Raw genomic sequence first — 17,619 nt, 5'->3', positions numbered from 1 at the left:
TTTAGCTGTGGGACTAGCCAATGCCAAATGCGTGGCTGCTCTGAGTATCTGTCTGTTACCTCTATAGGAAGGGCCTTTAGAGCTCATCTGATCCACTCTTCTCAGATGTGGAGAGAGAGCCAGAGAGGTCATGTGACTGCCCAAGATCACACAGCAAGTTAGCCAGCCTAGAACCGGGTCTCTTGACTCCCCATCTGCAGACTTTCCCCCACATTACAAACTTCTTATCCTATGAGGCAAGTAATGGAAAATAAGAAAGGGGGAAAACGAATACAACATGTAAAGCAACTATACTCCAATAAAAAAAAAAAGAGAGAGAGAGAAAGAAAGAAGGGGAGAAACTAGGGGAAAAGACTAGGCATACAGGGGACACAGAAGCAAAGATGAGAAAGGGTTCTAAGAAAAAATATGGACAGGTTCTTTTTTATATATCTCTGAGACCTGACTTGCAGGGAGAGGGATTTAGGACAAATGGAATCAGGATTTTCTTGCGGTGGGGGCAGGGGGAAGTGACTGGGACCAGAGTGGTTTGTGACTTTTCTAGGAGAATACAGCCCTATCTGACCTCTTAAAGGCACGTGGGGGTAGAGTGGTGGGGGGAGATGGCCTCCCCAGCTTACCACTCCCTTTTTCCTGCTTCTCACATTTTATATCCCCACTTTACAGATGAGGAAACTGAGGCTTAGAGAGGTTAAGTGGCTTGTCCAAGGTCACACGATGAGAAGTGGAGGGGGGAGGTGCTGGAATTCAAATCCAGCTCTGTTAGATGCTAAAGCCCCAGCTTTAACTGTCCCTTTGTCCCACAGTCTGACCTTGTTCAGGAGTCATCTGGTGCGGTTGGGGAGGGGCAATAAGGGGAGGAGGGAGGGTGATAGGTGGCCCTAGAGGGCTTTTATCTTCTCTCCAACCAAAGGTGCATGGGTTTGGTGGGGGTGGGGATGTGATGGAAAACAGGCTCCATCCTGCCCAACCCAGGGATCCCCTGAAGGGAATGTTGAGGGGTCATCTCATCTATTCCCCTGCCTCCAGCTGGAATAGCCCCTTACCCACCACAGTCCATGGAGAATGTCTGTGTGGAATGTTCCACAGAGTGGAATGAGTAAAGGAGATTTCCTGATGTTTAGACTCCAGATGAAAGGCCAAGGGATTGAGTTTTGATTCCAAACAAACCCGGGGTAGGAGATGTAAATATTATTGACATTTAAGACAAGTTCTAGAGCGGGTTTTGGCATGAAATGGGCATGACCCAGCCCCTTTTGTTTTGTTATCCTTGGGCAAAAGAACAGACATGGCACCCCCTTTACTGTTTGCACAAGGAGAAAACAAGTCAGGCCGTGAGGCTAAAAGAACTAAGGCTTCGGGCTGAGTTCTAAAAGATACCTCTCCTTTTCTGTTGGGTTTTGAGATCTGAGAGGGAAGAGAGATCTGGGTGATTTGGGGAGTGAGTTGGGCTGGAAAAGTGGCACAGTGGTGGAGACATTTAGTGAGGCCAGCGGACCTCCAGACCCTCACCCATTTGGCCACTGGGGCTGGCAGCTGAGCTGTAGACCTCCAGTTCCAACATGCACCCAACCTTCTGCCAAGGGCTTGCAAACTCATTTCCTATCAGCCCGTACACAGCACACACACACACACACACACACACACACACACATACAAAAGCAGAAAAATTTGCTTCTCTCAAAGTTGTTGATTACATTCTAAAGTTCAGTAATAAATTTTTGGCTTGTTGGTGCTTCACCTTTCAACAAAAAAGGTGATTGTGATTTTCTTTCTTTGTGATCTGCCTCTTTCTACAAGAGACGCGGTCATTTACAACAAAAACGTGAATAAGAAAAGTATAGAAGCAGTACACAAATAATAAACACTGTGAAGGCCTACAGTTGTTATAGTTGAAATTCCTGTAGCTCTGAGCTTCCAGGCAGCTAGGAAAAAGGGGTAATATGGTCAGTTATGCATTCTCATCAGAATCAAGGAAGCCTCACCTACGTGATTCTTTGATCCCTTGATGGCTGTCCTCCACCGACAGCTCTACATTCCCAGAGCCTGGTGCATGACAGCTTAGTAAACATCTATCACATGAATGAGGGAAAGCAAACCAGCTCCTGGTTCCTCAGGGGTAATGACATTTCCTAGTACTAAGTTCCAGGAGAAACTTCTCACATGGAGCTATGAAAGGAGAGTTTATGGTCATGGTTGACCCTGTTTCTCAGTAAGTTATTTACAACAAATGCAATAATGCACTCAAGTGTTTCTCTAGTATTTCTCAATTAAAGCCAGAGATAGCACAGCATTATGGATACATAGACCCAAGACAAAGGAAACAGGACTAGATGCACTGGCTGAACATCATAGCAGGTTGTGTTTCAAACCCTATTTACAAGTAGATGGGGGGAGGGGTACAGAACAAACTAATACAAAAGCAAATTGTTGTATTTATCTCATTTTCACTATTACTATTTCTTATTTTAGATTTTTTTTACACAGAATAGAAAGCAAACAGAAAAGACCCCAAATCTCCCTGCCCAGAAACCCCACTGACACTTTAAAAAATTCAAGTGATTCATCTATAAAATTAAAACATTCAAAGTATAGAAAGAAACAAACTATAGGGTAAAATCCTCCTTCCCGGAGTGGCCATATTGCATACCTCCAGGGGGCATTATTTGCTCCAGAGTTGTACAGCTCAGCAGCCCTGCCCCCTCCCTTCAATTTCTTTTCTCTGAGATAATCTCTGTTAACAATTTAAAGTTATTTTTGTAAATTAATTTATAAAATTTAAAATCCTGAAAATGGAGAGGTACAGATTCTGAAGTATGAGGAATGGAGGGTAGACATCAAGAAGGACTTCCGACAGAAAGGGAAAATTTAAGAAAACCCGGAAGGGGAAGAGAATTTCCAGCACAGAGGGCAGGGACTGTGCCAGGAAAGAACACAGGAAAGGTTGGAATTTTCACTGGTTGTAAGCAACCCAGGGATAGGGCAAATGAGTGGGGCAGAGAAGAGAGCGGAGGGCTCTACTCTCTTGCTCTGACCTGGCGACAGCAGGGATGGTCTGGGTCCCACTGCTCTAAGCTGTCCAGCTTTGCATGGGGGATCTGGGCTGGGAGGCCAGCCATGCCCAGGGAGTTTTATAAGCTCGGCTCCAGCCTCAGGGCGGCCCTGGCTGGTGAGAGCTGGGGGCACTGGCAGGATGGCTGATTGGTGGATGGGTGGCAGCCTGAGCAGCCCTGAATGCCCCCTCCACCCTGCAGGCTTCCAGGATGTGCACACCATGATCTTCGTGGGCTTCGGCTTCCTCATGGTCTTCCTGCAGCGCTACGGCTTCAGCAGCGTGGGCTTCACCTTCCTCTCGGCCGCCTTTGCCCTGCAGTGGTCCACACTCGTCCAGGGGTTCTTCCACTCCTTCCACCATGGCCACATCCATGTAGGCGTAGAGAGGTGGGCAGTGGCGGTCACCCTGGCTCCCCTCAGGTCTACCTGGGAGGCCCCTGTCCAAGGGACCCAGCTCAAACCCAGTCCCTCAAGTCTGCTCCCTGACCGAGGTTTTTGACCCATCCGTTGATTTCTTTTAGGTGCCCTGCCTATTCTGTTGCCTGATTTCTTCTCCCATCCTCGAGCCCCACCTCCCCATTTCTTTAGGCCCCTTATTACCCAAGAGATGTTGGGAGGATAGATAGTGTCATGGAAAAGGGCAGGGTTCAGAGGAGCTCTTGATTCAAGATCTGGTTCTTCCACCTGTTGTGGGCTTTGTTTGCTAAGGCCCAGAACCTCCCTGAGACTCTGTTTCCGCATCCACAAAAAAGGTGAGGTGATACCTTCCTGCCTACCGGGGAAGAGCTTAGGTGGGTAGGCTCATTGCCTCCTCCCCTCCCCCCACCCCCCAGGGCTGCCCTCGCTTCCAGCCCCCTCTCACCCTCCCCATCCCAACCCCCCAGCATGATCGATGCTGACTTCTGCGCTGGGGCTGTGCTTATCTCCTTTGGTGCCATACTGGGCAAGACTGGGCCAGCTCAGCTTCTGCTCATGGCCCTGCTGGAGGTGGTGCTGTTTGGCCTCAACGAGTTTGTGCTCCTTAGGCTCCTCAGGGTGAGTCTGGATGGGGATGGGGTGAGGAGTGGGAGTGGCCAGGGCCAGGCCCTGAGCAGGGAGGGCGTGGGGTAGGGGCGAGGGGCTGCCCCTCCACCTCAACTCCACCTCCCCAGGTGAAGGATGCAGGAGGCTCCATGACTATTCACGCTTTTGGTGCCTACTTCGGGCTGGTCCTCTCCAGGGTCCTCTATAGGCCCCAGCTGGAGAAGAGCAAGCATCGCCAGGGCTCCGTCTACCATTCGGACCTCTTTGCCATGATTGGTGAGGCCTGCTGAGGTGTGGTGGGTAAGGGGCCGGTTCATCTCCAGGCCTGGTCTTGGGGTGCCACCTAGAATCCTTGGGACTCTGGCTGGGAACTCCCTTCCAACTCAGATTCTTCCACCAGAGCCCCGGCACTTCCACCAGAACTCAGCACTGGGGTATGCACATGCCCTGAGATCCATCCTAGGGGCCTTTCTCAATCGAAGTCTGAGGGCACCAATCTCTGCTGAAGACCTCCAGGGTCCCCACTACCGACAGTTAGATACCAGGCTCCTCAGCCTGGCGCACCCACCCCTGCAGGATCTTGGCTACTCCTCCCCGCCTTGCCCCCTCCCCACTCACTCTCCCCGCGCTCTCTCTCCAGCCAGATTCAGCTTCTCCCCATCTCTAACCTCCGGGCTTTTGTCCCTGGGGCTGCGTCCCCCCTCCTGAGGTCACGTCCTCTCAGGGGATTTCCTGGAAGCCCCTGCACTCTCAAGGGGGAGAAGGAGAGGTCGTAGGTCACGCCAGCGAGCAGTAGGGTCTGACCTGCAACCCCCATCATCACCACCTGTTTCTCCTAAGCGCATACCTCCGCGTAGGCTTCTGCTCCTCTCTCTTTGTTCACTAATGAGTCAGGAAAGGAAATCCATATTTTATGTTGTTTTTTTTTTTTGCGGTACGCGGGCCTCTCCCGTTGCGGAGCACAGGCTCCGGACGCACAGGCTCAGCGGCCATGGCTCAGGGGCCCAGCCGCTCCGCGGCATGTGGGATCTTCCCAGACCGGGGCACGAACCCGTGTCCCCTGCATTGGCAGGCGGACTCTCAACCACTGCGCCACCAGGGAAGCCTTATTTTATGTTTTTGAGGGTAGTATTGAGTAGTGACCGAAGTGCCCGTTCTTACATTAAAAAGAGACTGGTTTTGTATTTCTTGCTCACCTCTGGACTTGTTGTGAAATAGAGCATGTGGAATCCTAGGTCAGCTGAGGCCTCCTTGCCCTTTGAGACCCAGATAAGTTTAGCTTGAAGTCCAAAGGCTTCCCCAAGATGTCTGTGCTTTCCTGCGAGGCTTACATTCTCAGATCTCCTCTGCCTCCCAGCTTCTTCCAGACAGGAAAACTGGCCTCTTCCTTGATTCCTCCCAAAACGCTTCTCAGAAGACGCATGTGTACGTGTGGTAGATTTTAATCAGACTGTGGAGGTGCAGAAGTTACATCGCAACCCAAGGACCACTCAGGACTAAGGGGCAGTCTCTCAAGCCTCTTTGCTCTGCTGACCCTACCCTACCGGGTCCCCAGCTCCCCTTCACCTGCCCTTGGCCCCTCCCCCTCTCCCTCCAGGACTGACCTGGGACCCGCAGGCAGGGCATATGGAGCTCCCAGTCCTTACCCCAGATGCGCAGGCCCAGCCCATTGGTGCTCATGGCAGGGCCCACCCTCTCCAGGGGTCAGTTGAGGTTATAAAACAAGTGATTTTCCTCTTATGTATATCAAGTACCAGATTAGTGCCTGACATGTGGTGCCCTTTGCCTTTTTTTTCTTTCCTTTTCTGATACTTAAAAAATCTCAACCCCCTGTGGTTTTCAATCAAGTAGCTCCCTTTTGTGCCAGTACCCTGCGATAGCTACCATTTGTTGAACATTTAGTACTGGCTAGGCCATGCGCTATGCACTTGGTATGTATCACCTCATTTAGTCCTCACTTTATAAAGTAGGTATCACTATCCCCACTTTACAGATGAGAAAACTGAGGCTGCTGAGAGTAGGTGACTTGAGTGCAGTTACACAGCTTGTACCTTGTGGGGGAGTCACCTCCTTCCTCTCATTCTGCCTGCCTGCCCACCATTTAGGGACCATCTTCCTATGGATCTTCTGGCCTAGTTTCAACTCTGCACCCACTACGCTGGGGAATGGGCAGCATCGGTCGGCTCTCAACACGTACTACTCCTTGACTGCCAGCACCCTCAGCACCTTCGCCTTGTCAGCCCTTGTCGGGAGGGATGGGCGGCTGGACATGGTATGGGGGAGAGGCTTGGGAGAGGCAGAGGGATGGACCGGGAGGCGGGGGAGAGATCGGAGACCCTGCAAGGAGGATTCTCCAGGGGAACAGGTAACGGCACAGGCACAGGGGGCTCCATCTGCACTGGAGGCGTTGGGTCAGAGCATGAGGTGATGACAGGATAGCAGGAGAGTTAGAGGGTTAGATGGTGGGGGGACTTCAGAAGCAGTAGGTGCTACTGTGGTGGGCAGAGTTGGGTTGGGTGTGGGTGTGACGATCTGAAAGGGCGTCCAACGCCTTGTTCTTCTGTGCTCGCTTAGGTCCACATCCAGAATGCCGCACTGGCCGGAGGGGTTGTGGTGGGGACATCGGCTGAAATGATGCTGACACCCTTTGGGGCTCTGGTAGCTGGCTTCCTGGCTGGGACCGTCTCCACACTGGGGTACAAGTTCTTCACGGTACAGATGCCTCTTGGGCCCTGGGCAAAACAGGGGGTCTTCGGAGGGCACACGAGACTCATTATTGTCCTGTTCTCCAGCCCACCCTTGAGTCAAAACTCAAAGTCCAAGACACGTGCGGTGTCCACAACCTCCACGGGATGCCTGGGGTCCTGGGAGCGCTCTTGGGGGTCCTTGTGGCTGGACTGGCCACCCATGAAGCTTACGGAGATGGGTGAGTTCTCCCCACCCTCATCCCCCATCCCCAGTGGAATCGTTATCCCCCTTGAACTAAGTCCCTCACTCTCTTCCTCCTGTTGTGGGCCAACAAGAAAAAGCTGTCTATTTTCTTTCATTCATTCATTCATTCCTCTACCTCCTGGGAGCTGAAGAAACTGGGGTGAACAAGACTGGGGACTGCCTTCTTGGTCCTCACTCAAGCGCAGCAGAAGGTCATTGAACAAATGATTTCAATAGTGTTATTACTAAAGGGTCAGGTAAGAGATACTGACCCTTAGGATAGATTTTTGCACATCAGGGCTCAGAAAAGAGGGCAGGCAAAAGTGACCCTCAAAGTGAGCCTTGAAAGGTGTGAGGGTGTTGCTGGCACGCGGGAGGTGGGAGGGTGTTCCAGGCTATGGGCCTGACTGGAGCAAAGGCCCGGAGGTGACTCAGCCTGGCAGCTCCCTTGAGGCCCTTTTGGCCGGTGCAGGAAGCGGTGCAGTGCACTGATGCACTGACCAGCCCTGGCTCCATGCTCCATCCCTGTCTCCCCCCACTCTCCCCTCCCTGCAGCCTAGAGAGCGTGTTTCCACTCCTAGCCAAGGGCCAGCGCAGCGCGACGTCTCAGGCCATGCACCAGCTCTTCGGACTGTTTGTCACACTGATATTTGCCTCTGTGGGTGGGAGCCTTGGAGGTGAGTGACCTTGGCCTGGTGGGGGAGGGGGGGATGGGCGTTGTGAGGAGCTCCAGGGAGGGCAGAAGACAGAGGAGGGGGTTTCTCTGGAGGAAGGGCCATTTCATCCCATCCCCCTGCCATTCATTTACTCACAGGTATCTGTTGAGCGCCTACTTTGTGCCAGGTGCAGGGTGGGGTTGTACATTTAAGGGGTAACTTCCTCCAGATAAGTAGGACAAAGTGGGTACTTGCTCCCTTCCGATGCCAAGGGAAGGTGGGAAGCCTGCTAGGGGCTGACAGATCCCTCTCCTCTGTGGCTACCCTGTGCTGCTCCCTCTGCCCACTAGAGGGCAGCCCAACCTCAGGCTGAGGCCCTGAAGCGTGTAGGGCTAGGGGCAGGGAGGGAAGAGCCCTGCCTGTCTCATCACTAGACTGGAGCACAAAAACCTTCCACAGAGGCAGCCTGCCCACTGACGCCAGGTCAGGCAGTCCTTCCTGATATCTGGCCTTAGTCCTTTTGGCCTTCAGAATAAAACGTCTGATTGAGTATCCCCACCCTCCTGCTCCCACCCTGAGATTTTCATTCTCAAACAAGGTTCAGCTCATTCATTCATTTAATTACTTACTTACTCAATAAACACTTTCTGCACCCCTCCTGGATAGGCGGCCACAGAAGGCTTATGAGCTGTGGTTCATGACAGACTCACTATTTGGTCCGTTCCCAGCTGTGCCAACTTGAATAAGTTATTTAACTTCTTTAAGCCTTGGCCCCCTTCTCTGTAACAGAGGGATCATATTCACCTTGCAGGGTTGCTGTGGTTGCTTAAGGAGGGCAATGCTTGTCAAGCACTTTGCATAGGGCCTAGCAAAAGTTGGTGCTCGATAAATACCACTGTGATATGCCTGTGCTGGGCATCACGTTGACCTCATGCCTCCTGGCTCCTCTGTGCCTGGTGGTATTGAGTGGCAGTCTCCCCCATGGGGTTGGCAAAAAGCCTCACACATGATCCCCTACTGCCACCAGGGCTCCTGCTGAGGCTGCCCTTCTTGGACTCCCCGCCAGACTCCCAGTGCTACGAGGACCAGGTTTACTGGGAGGTGAGATGTGGTTGCAGCCCCTCAGGCCCATGGGGCTCTCTCACCCTCCAACCTTCCCTTCCCTGCCACACCTCCTCTGATCCAACCTGCCTCTTTCCTTCCTCGCTTGCTCCTTCTCCTCTGGGGTCCCTCCCTGAGCTGTGGTCTCCAGCCCCCTGGAGCTGCCCCTTCACCTGCTCCTCCATCCTTGCCCTCCAGGTGCCTGGGGAGCATGAGGATTTAGCCCAGGGACCTCTGAGGGCAGAGGAACTGGAGACTCGGGCCTAACTTGCTTCCAGGCCTTGAAAGGACGCTCTCCTTTTAGAATATGATGGCTGGCTACCGTTGGGAAGCTTTTCTTTTCTAGTTCCCATCACTTCTGCTGCAAGAAAGAAGACAGGAGCCGGAAGGAGCCTCCTTACCATAGGCAGCATTGGGGGAGGGGCTGTAACTAGTGTGGTGAGGGGAGAGCCTCACACAGCCCCACCCCACCGCCCCACGCCCTGCAAGTGAGGCCCCCAAGTGACTGCTGATCCACTGGACCAGCATCACTCCGTTACAGTGAAGCCTGAGCCAGGGCCTGGCTCTCTGAGGGTGATAAATACCACGGTCACCGAGGACTCTCACTCCTTTTTTTGTGCACTTGGAATTTGGGGGGCTCCTCCTACCATCTAACTCACAATTTTGGAACCTCGGGCGAGAAAGGACCTTAGTGGTGACAATATCCTGCCTCCCTGGGTCCATGGAACTCGCCCTAGGATGCCGTGTTCTGATAGGTGGATGCCCAGACTGGGCTTACCTGCCTCCAGAGACAGGAAGCTCATTCTCCTCTAGCAAGTGTGTGTTTGTTATAGGACAGACAGCTCAGGCTCCTGGAGAGCTCTTCCTATTCCAGAATGGCTGCCACTCTGACCCTCAACTTGGGTGGCCTCTGAACAGAGTAGGAAGAGGGCCCCTGCTGGGACTAAGAGGGGCATAAGGAGTTCTTTGCTACTAACTCCTCAGAAGCTGGAAGCAGCCAGCCCCCAGGCACCAACTTACGTCCCTGTCCCGAGCCTGAGGAGTGGGGACTAGGAAGGGCAAATGAGCTGCTGCAGAGAATGGGGCTTCCGTCAGCCTGAAGCCATCTGACCACCAGAGGGCGCTCCAGACCCAGCAGAGGAAGATGCGGCCTTTCTTGCCCCTCCATCCTCTACCAAGAATGGGAAGTCCTTCCTACAGCCTAACGGCATCCCTGTCTGCTTCAGCTCTGGTCCTCACTATTCATGCCACAAGACTTTTCTGAGCTCCCAGTCCCTATCACATGTCATTCCAGATCTCTCATTCAACAGAGAATCCATCCTCCCAGTAGACCAGAGCTCCTTTCCCAACCCCGAAGTACTGGGACCCCCCTCTGCCCTCTCCTGCTCTTCCCTTCTGGCAGGAGTGAGCATGCCTAGAGACCTCTTCCTCAAAACCAAAACCCATGCACACGTAGGAACCCAAGGAGGGATTGCTGAGGCCTAGTTCTGGGACAGGGGCAAAAGGTGCCGCCACGAGGCTCCATCCTCACTGTAGCTGAAGGGACTGAGTCTGGCTGGGGAAAGAGGTCAAGCACAGAGTTGAAGAAAAGCTGAGGAACAAGGAGAGAGAAGTGCCCCATGGGGACCACCCCTGCCCATGTGGCCCAAATATATTTGGTATATCCCTCCCCTTGAGCTCCCCTCCTTCCTCCACAGCCTCCCCTGACCATTGCTGGCTGGGGTAGGTATGTTGGAGGGAGATCCCTGTGCTGAGGCAGGATGACTGCTGAGATTGCAAAAAGGTACCCTGTCCTGTCAGCCCCTGCTGGGAGGGAGTCTGGGCAAGCAGAGGCGCATCCCCCGTTTCACCCTGCAGAGCCATCCCTCTGCCTCTGCATGGATCCAGGTACAGCCAGCTGACCTGTTCTGCCCCTGAGCTCCCTGAGCAGTCCTCAAACAGAGATCTGAAAGACTTATAGGAAGGAGAGACTTAAGGATAAGACCCTCCCTGCCCTTGCTTATCCTGGGTGGGAAAGGTTACGAGTATTCATTTACTACGCATACCACCAACATTTTCCCACTTGATCCTTTCCTTCTACTCTGGTTCTTTCTTGACCACAACCAAATCTCCTCCAGGCTTGACAGAAAGGGGCTGCTCTAGCCTAGGCTGGTCATTGCTACCATCTCAATCCAGGGAGGCTTCCTGGAGAAGGGACAACTGAACCCTCCCTGGGAGAGGGCAGTTACCCAGCCAGCTTCTAAGGGAGGAAAGGCTACAGTTCCTAGGGTGGCCCACCAAGAGATCCCTGAGAAAGGGTGATGGCTGCCCGACAAGAGATGGCCCTGAATATCCCCTAACCAGATAGTTCAGGCTCCATCACCCCCATAAAGCCTCTCATGGCCTGGGAGACGCTGCTGAGCTCTACTACAAGATACAGCACCCTGGCTTCATGGCTCAGGGGACTCCGTCCTGGACTGAACTCTCCTAAACCAGGTCCTTGGTTTTTCCCTCTGCATTTCCTCCTCTCCCTCCCCCAGCTTTTCCTGTAGTGCCTAGCACCCTGGTGGGCAGTCCATAGATTGTTCGGTCCAAATGATGGACTGAGCCATCATTACTGGTTTGGGTCTGGGGGTGATCGTCCCATTACTGCTTTCAGGCAGGGAGCTCAGAGGGCAGGGAAGGCAGGTATCCTTGGAGCCTCTCTGCTTCACCAAGACTAAGCCCCTCCCCCATCTTTCCTGTAGCCCCTGGCTCAGCACCATTGGTTCCCCACACGGTGGCCCATCCATTCAGGCTGGGTTGACAGGGTGACAATGAACAGGTCAAGGAGATGGCGGGGACAGGGGCAAAGGGAGCTCCTTCCTCACCCCTTCAGGACAATGAGGCCTCTGCCCCTCAGGGACAGCCCCTCTGATCACTGCCATTATCACTCTCAATGCAGGACAATCAGACACTTGCCCACTCATGAACTCCGTCTGTCCAGCCCCAGTGCCTGAGCTCGGGGGACAATGATGGACGAGGACACTTGGCCCCTGCTCGCCTCCCAGGGCCCCACTGATGGGGAAGGTTGGCTGCGCTGGGGTCAGTGTCAAGCCAGCAGAGCCAGAGGCATTAGGAAAGGGTTTCTGGAGGTGGAGCTGTACGGGCTTGGCACAAGTATGTGTGGGCGACAACAGAGCTTCCTGCCCAGACATCTGGCTGGGAGGTCCAAGGTTCCCCACGCGCCTCAGGGTGCTTCTGTGCCTGTGTGGCCAGAGCCCCCTGGGCCGGGCCAGGAGCTAGGAGCTGCTCCTCTGACCTCTGGAGGACCTGGCGCCCTGAACCTGCATAGCCTGGGGAAGGCCTGAGATGCCCCGTTATTGGGATTCAAATCACGGCGCATGGTGGCCCCAGCTCAGGGAGGAATTAGACACGGCGTGGGTGTCCGAAGTGGGGGTCGGTGGCGGTCCCGGGACAGACTAACTCGGCAGCCGCGTCCCCCGCCCCACCTCACCCCAATATTTCTCTCCCACCGTCACGATCTCCCCCGCCCGGCTCTGCGCGCCCCGTCTCCTTTGTCTGGTCCTCCCGCCCGCGCCCAGCCGGGTCCTCCGCGCCGCCCCGCGCGCCCCGGCCCGTGCGCCCGCCGGCGCTGCCGCCGCCGCCCGGGAACAATGCGGGCCAATGTCTCCGGGCGGGCGAGCGGGCTATGCAAATGTCCAACGGCCTGTGAGAATCCCCCTCTGCCGCCGCCCCGGCTTCCACCGCCTGAAAGGGGCTGGCGGCCAGGCCCGGGTGGGGGAGGCCGTCCCTGCATAGGGATGAGCTGTCTTCCCGGAGCGCCCGCCCCGGACAGAGCGCTATTGTCTCCGTGCCGCCGTCTGATCGCCGATCGGAGTTCGCCAGCCCGGGGAGGAAGGAAGAAGGCGACCCAAACCACGCCTTGGGGCCAGGCAGGGGTGGTCACCTGTTTCCTCCATACCTACTCCTCTCCCCAAAGAGCCTTGACTTTGGGGTCAGACCTTGGTGGGCCCCCAACTTGGCACCCCACTCACACAAATCAGTTCATTTCTGAGCCTCGTCTCTTGGAGGTTAAACCTAGCCTATAGGTGATGCTCTTCCCATCCTCCCTACCTGTTAACTGCCCTCTCCATCGCCATCCATTTTTTCACATTACATTGACCAGAGGTGTCTCTGGAGCCAGTTCCCTTCCAGAACCTTGAGGGAAATACTCATAGTTTCCCCAAAGCAGGTTACTGGACAGAGATGCCCCCGAGGGATCCTCTGTGACTCATGAGCCCCAGGCCCAGTCCAGGCCTCCTTCCTGCTTCCTTCTGCTGCCACCACCAGTTAAGAAGGCCCACCGTTTACTGGGAGAAGCCCTAGCCATGCAGGACTGAAAGAAACTTCTCCAGTGATGTCGAGGTGCTGGGGAGTGGTTTGCCACAGAAAGTGCCCTCCCACAAGTGAAACGTGCATCCCTCTACCCCCAGCCCAGGAGCTTGTGCCCATCTAACAGATGATATTGGCCCAACACTGGATAGTAGGCAAGGGACCCTATGCTGGAAGCAGAGTCCGTTCTAGCTGGGAACTTGGCCTCTGCTCTTGGGTGCTTACAGGCTGAGCTCCAGTAACTGGGCTTTCGACTCTGCAAGGTGCAGGACCTGATTCCACCTTTTCTAAACTCCCACACAGGCTCATGATCAAGGGCTGATGCCACTCAGGTGGGAGCTATTTCAGAGCTGGTGCCTGGGCCCTTGAAACAGTGATGCTTCTGAGACTCGTGAGGTTTTCGGGGCAAAATCAATCGGGGCAACATCAAAATGAGAACTGTCCCAGGAAGTCCAGGTTTTCAGTTCCAGTAAGGCAGGAGAGGGTTGAATGGGGAGAGGAGGGAGAAGACGCTGGTAGGGCAGGCAGTCTTCCGGGAAGCAGGGCTTCTAGTGCTGCCTCAGAGGCCTGTTCATTTCTGGTTTGGCCCAGGCTCTCACTAAGACGGAGCACTTCCTTCTGTCCTCCTGGCCTCTGTGACGAGATCCAGGTACAACATGTGTGGCAACTCCATTCTGGGGAGGTGGAGGTGCAGTGCGGGCAGTGGAGCCTGGCCTCCTGGGATAGCATTTGGGAGACAGATAAGAGGAAAGTTGGGGTCAGGGGATGTGGGCTGGGAGCTGAGGCATTTTATGGTGCCAGGGAAGTAGCCAGAGTCCTGTCCACCCCCACTCCCCACCTTTGGAAGTGGGCCCTCCTCCAACTCCTCACTGGGTCTCTGCTCCAACCTGGAACCCTCCAAAACGTTCTGACCTGGGGCTGCCCAGCCTCATGGAAACTCCTCCGGGGACCCCAAAAGCCACATCTGAAAGAAGCCAAACCCAGGTCCCTGCACGTCTCCACACATGGCTAGAGGCTCCACCCACCTGAGCCCCAGAGCACATCCTTCCTCCCATGACCCTCCCTCTTCTCTTCCAGGACATTTGCAGGTGGTCCCCAGAAGAGGTTGGACCAGAGATACCTGCTCTGAAGGGGGCCCTCTCTCTCTTTGGCCTGGATTTCTGGAGCTCTCTGGGCCTGCTCTGGATGGTCTTTGGAAGGGTCCTGCAAGCAGACCCATCTTGGTTCTGAGGCTGAGAGAAGAAGTGGGCTTTGTTGTGCTGGGGCATCGGCTGGATTCTTAAGTTCGCTTTTCCTACCCTGCTCGTCTTGGCAGGGGAGCCCTCAGCTGGAGAAGATGCCCCCCCCCAACCCTAGTGTCCCCTCCTTCCCAGCTCAGCACCATCCATCTCCGTCTCCCCAGAGCAAGGAATGTGGCTCCAGGACACTGTGGGGCTTGTTCCCAATCCCCTTCTAGCTCATTTCACTTGGGCTTTTACAGGCTCGCCTTCATCCCACAGGCTGCTGTCTGGGTTCTGGCTCTGACGGCGCAGACAGAGATCTCCCCTCCTCCCTGCAATTCCTCACGCTTCATTTTGTCCCAACACCATCTGAGGAGGCTACGCCGTGGGGGGTCAAGGAACCCTGGTGTGGGAGCCGGTGGGGGCAGTGTCCCCCTTCTTCCCAGCCCTCCAGCCACTCAGCTGGCCTCTGCTGTAGCTGGACCCTACAGCTGCACGGTATCTGCAAGCTATGCACAGGGTCTGCAAGCCATCCATCCCCTCACTAGCATTCCTGTCCGCGCCCCGCAAGCCTCGATTATTGGTGGAATTAGTACCGGGCTTCTTGTTGGCAGTTGCTAATTAAGACCATTTTTAAACGTGGTTATTAATGCTGCAGAGGGCTGTAGCTGCCAGCATCTATCACCCGCACCACTGGCGAGGTGCTGGCTCCGGATGGCTCCCGCCTGCCTCCATTTTGCCCCACCAGGCTTCAGGTCTTCGAGGCAAGGGTTGGTGGGTACAGAAGTTCAGAGGGGGTTTAGCTGAGCCTTCCAGAGAAATGGAGGGGCCGCCTTCACTCCAGGGTGCCCCCAAAGTGGAACCGTGAGTGTGTGTGTTGGTTGGGGGGGCACTGTGTGAGCCACGTGCTGCCAGTATCTTTCTTCCCCAGAATGTTCAGGGCTGCATCAGGATGGAGCTCATGAAGACTCTAGAGAGAGCTTGGGCCATCCCCTAACCTGCCCCTCTGCTCTCCAGCAACCCAAATACCGGCTTTGCCTTGAGCCAGGTGAGGGGGACCATTTCAGTGAGACACTCCATATAAAAGGGGGTGATGCATCCGAGTGGAGCATTTACCTCACAGTTGCTGAGTACCTACCAGGTGCCAGGCCTTAGGGGTCCTCTCATAAATAAATCACCCTTCCAGGGCACTGTCCCAAATCCCTCCAGGCTGGCTGAGGTCTGCCTCCTCTGTAGACCCCCTCAGCCCCTTGCACACTTCAGCCAGCCTCACAGTGTGTTGTAATGAGCTATTCATTTTTACCTGCTCACCCCCCCTGGACCACGCATTGCTCAAGGACAGCGGCTGTATGCTGCTTACTGCAAACAGTAAAAGGCTTTGTTGATTCAGCCTTCTCGCCCCGCTCCCTCCTCTCTGACCTCCAGCCTTGGCCTTCCAGAGCAGGATGTGTGGCTTGGAGCCTCTGGCCCATTTTGCCTCCGTTGGACCCAGTCAGCCAGGACACGGAGGAGGTGTATGTGGCCTGGCATGCAGGGCTGGGCCTCTCAGGGGCCTTCCAAGGGAGCCGGTCCGCTCTCAGCAGGCCTGTCTGGGCTTCCCCTCCGGCCCAGCCTGGCCGCTGCACCCCTCCCTCTCCACCCATGTCCGGAGAGGCGGCCCAAGGCGGCTCAGGAGAGCTTGGGAAGGGACCCTCCCCCATACACCTGCTCTTCCCCATTCTTCTCCATGCGGATTTTACTGCCTTGACCCTTTCCTGCAGCTTTTGAAGGAAGGATCCACCAAGACTTTAGTGTCCCCCAATCCAGGAAAAGAGAAGAGGAAAAAGAAGTCCTAGAAACAAAACCCCTCCAACAACCTTAAAGTAGGAGAGATTGGTTGGAAGCCTTTTAATCCCTTAATCCCTCTCAGATGGGCCTCGAGACGTTAATGATTTTCCTAATTATTCCCTCCCATTTTCCCATCGCTCTGTAAGGACTTTCGAGAGGAGTGAAATTCCGAGTGAGCGGGTGTGGGATGAATGGTGGGCCCACCTCCCCCCGAGATCGAGCCCAGAGTCCAGGCGGCTGGGGAGGTGGGGGAAGTCCAGGAGCGCTCCAGCTGGGGGCTAGGGCTTCCCTGCCACTGACACCCGTGTGCAAGGCGGGCCTGGGACAATGGGGCTGTCGGGGGCTGCCTGAGAGGGCCAGGTGTGGGGCTGGGGTCCCCTCAGTGTGAATGGCCCATTATCCTGCCTAGAGGATGGGAGTGGAGGGTCTCTTTGTGTACCCCAGGAAAGGCCCCTCTGGGTGATAATCACCCTGGGAGGGAGGTGGATGTGGTGATAAGGGTCTTTAGAGGGGGCCAAGCCTCCTCAGAGAACAGTTGGCCATTCAGGCCTTTGGCCCTTCTCTTGTTTCCAGCAGCCTGGGATCCTGTGGCCCATCCATGGGGGTGGGGGTGAGGGGGAGGCCAGCAGACATGGCCTAGCTCTGAGCTCAAGCCCCCTCCCCATCACCGTAGCCTGCTACACTAAGTTTGGGGGTAACCTTCTGCAGGAAACCACCCCCAGACCCCCTTCCCAACCCCTACCTAGTCTTGGGTACCCTGGGGCCTTGCCTCACCTCCACCAAGACACTGAGTTTCTGAGAGTAGACCTTGATCCTGGCGTGTTGCTCTACTTTATAAAACACTCGCAGAGATTCTCATTCCACCTCTACAAACTCCCTGTGGGGTGAGGGCATCAGCCTCATTTCACAGATGACAAAACTGAGTTTTGGAGCAGTGAAGGGACTCGTGTGAGTTTACACAGCCAGTAGAGGCAAAACTGAGATTAGAGCCTGATCTTCCAATCCTAGGCACAGGGCTTTTGCACTTGCTCCCTCTGCCTGGAATGCTCACCTCCCTAATGACCACGTGGCTGGCTTCCTCTTCTCCTTTGGTCTTTGCTCAAATCACATCCTCCATGAAAGGAGAAGTCTGGAGTTTCCTAAAAAGTGACACGGGAGGTGGGGGAGAGTAGGTGGAGGTGCAGATGGAACGACTGGCCGTTGTTGAAGCTGGATGAGGGGTAGATGGGGGTTCGTTAGATTAGTCTATTTATTTTTGCATCTATTTAACATCTTCCACAAGGAAAGTTTGGACAAAATCTGGCCTTCCGGAGGCACCTTATTTTAAGTTGAATTCGCCACCCCAACTCCAGCCCTTATGTTCCCTTTCCCTTCCTATTTTTCTTCAGATCATTCATCAGCATCTCTACCTATTTTGAGTATTTGCTTGGATTCATGTTGGTCTCCCACAGTAG

The 17,619-nt window shown here is 54.8% G+C and overlaps 1 protein-coding gene across 12 annotated transcripts in view; it reads left to right on the top strand.

The window, feature by feature from the left end:
- RHBG (Rh family B glycoprotein) overlaps nucleotides 1-17,619 on the top strand; it is a 48,326-nt gene that overhangs the window by 12,339 nt on the left and 18,368 nt on the right. For 5 of the 12 annotated variants that reach the window (XM_089913704.1, XM_089913701.1, XM_089913683.1 and 2 more), the window contains 8 exons: nucleotides 3,255-3,441; nucleotides 3,939-4,089; nucleotides 4,206-4,353; nucleotides 6,183-6,349; nucleotides 6,652-6,789; nucleotides 6,870-7,003; nucleotides 7,564-7,685; nucleotides 8,692-14,318. In XM_089913704.1, the coding sequence (XP_089769830.1) occupies nucleotides 3,275-3,441; nucleotides 3,939-4,089; nucleotides 4,206-4,353; nucleotides 6,183-6,349; nucleotides 6,652-6,789; nucleotides 6,870-7,003; nucleotides 7,564-7,685; nucleotides 8,692-9,032 (1,368 nt within the window). In that variant the 5' untranslated portion in view covers nucleotides 3,255-3,274 and the 3' untranslated portion in view covers nucleotides 9,033-14,318. Of the gene's footprint in view, nucleotides 1-3,254; nucleotides 3,442-3,549; nucleotides 3,807-3,938; nucleotides 4,090-4,205; nucleotides 4,354-6,182; nucleotides 6,350-6,651; nucleotides 6,790-6,869; nucleotides 7,004-7,563; nucleotides 7,686-8,691; nucleotides 14,319-17,619 lie in introns of those variants that run through there. The other 7 variants (XM_089913689.1, XM_022559466.3, XM_089913693.1 and 4 more) reach the window with 7 other exon arrangements.

The sequence above is a fragment of the Delphinapterus leucas genome, chromosome 1, assembly GCF_059928025.1.
Source record: "Delphinapterus leucas isolate spDelLeu-1000000601 "Yukka" chromosome 1, BTC_Dleu_Yukka2, whole genome shotgun sequence".
NCBI classification, from domain to species: domain Eukaryota; kingdom Metazoa; phylum Chordata; class Mammalia; order Artiodactyla; family Monodontidae; genus Delphinapterus; species Delphinapterus leucas.
Note: the sequence above shows the minus strand (reverse complement) of the source record. Positions and strands in the feature narration are given on the sequence as shown.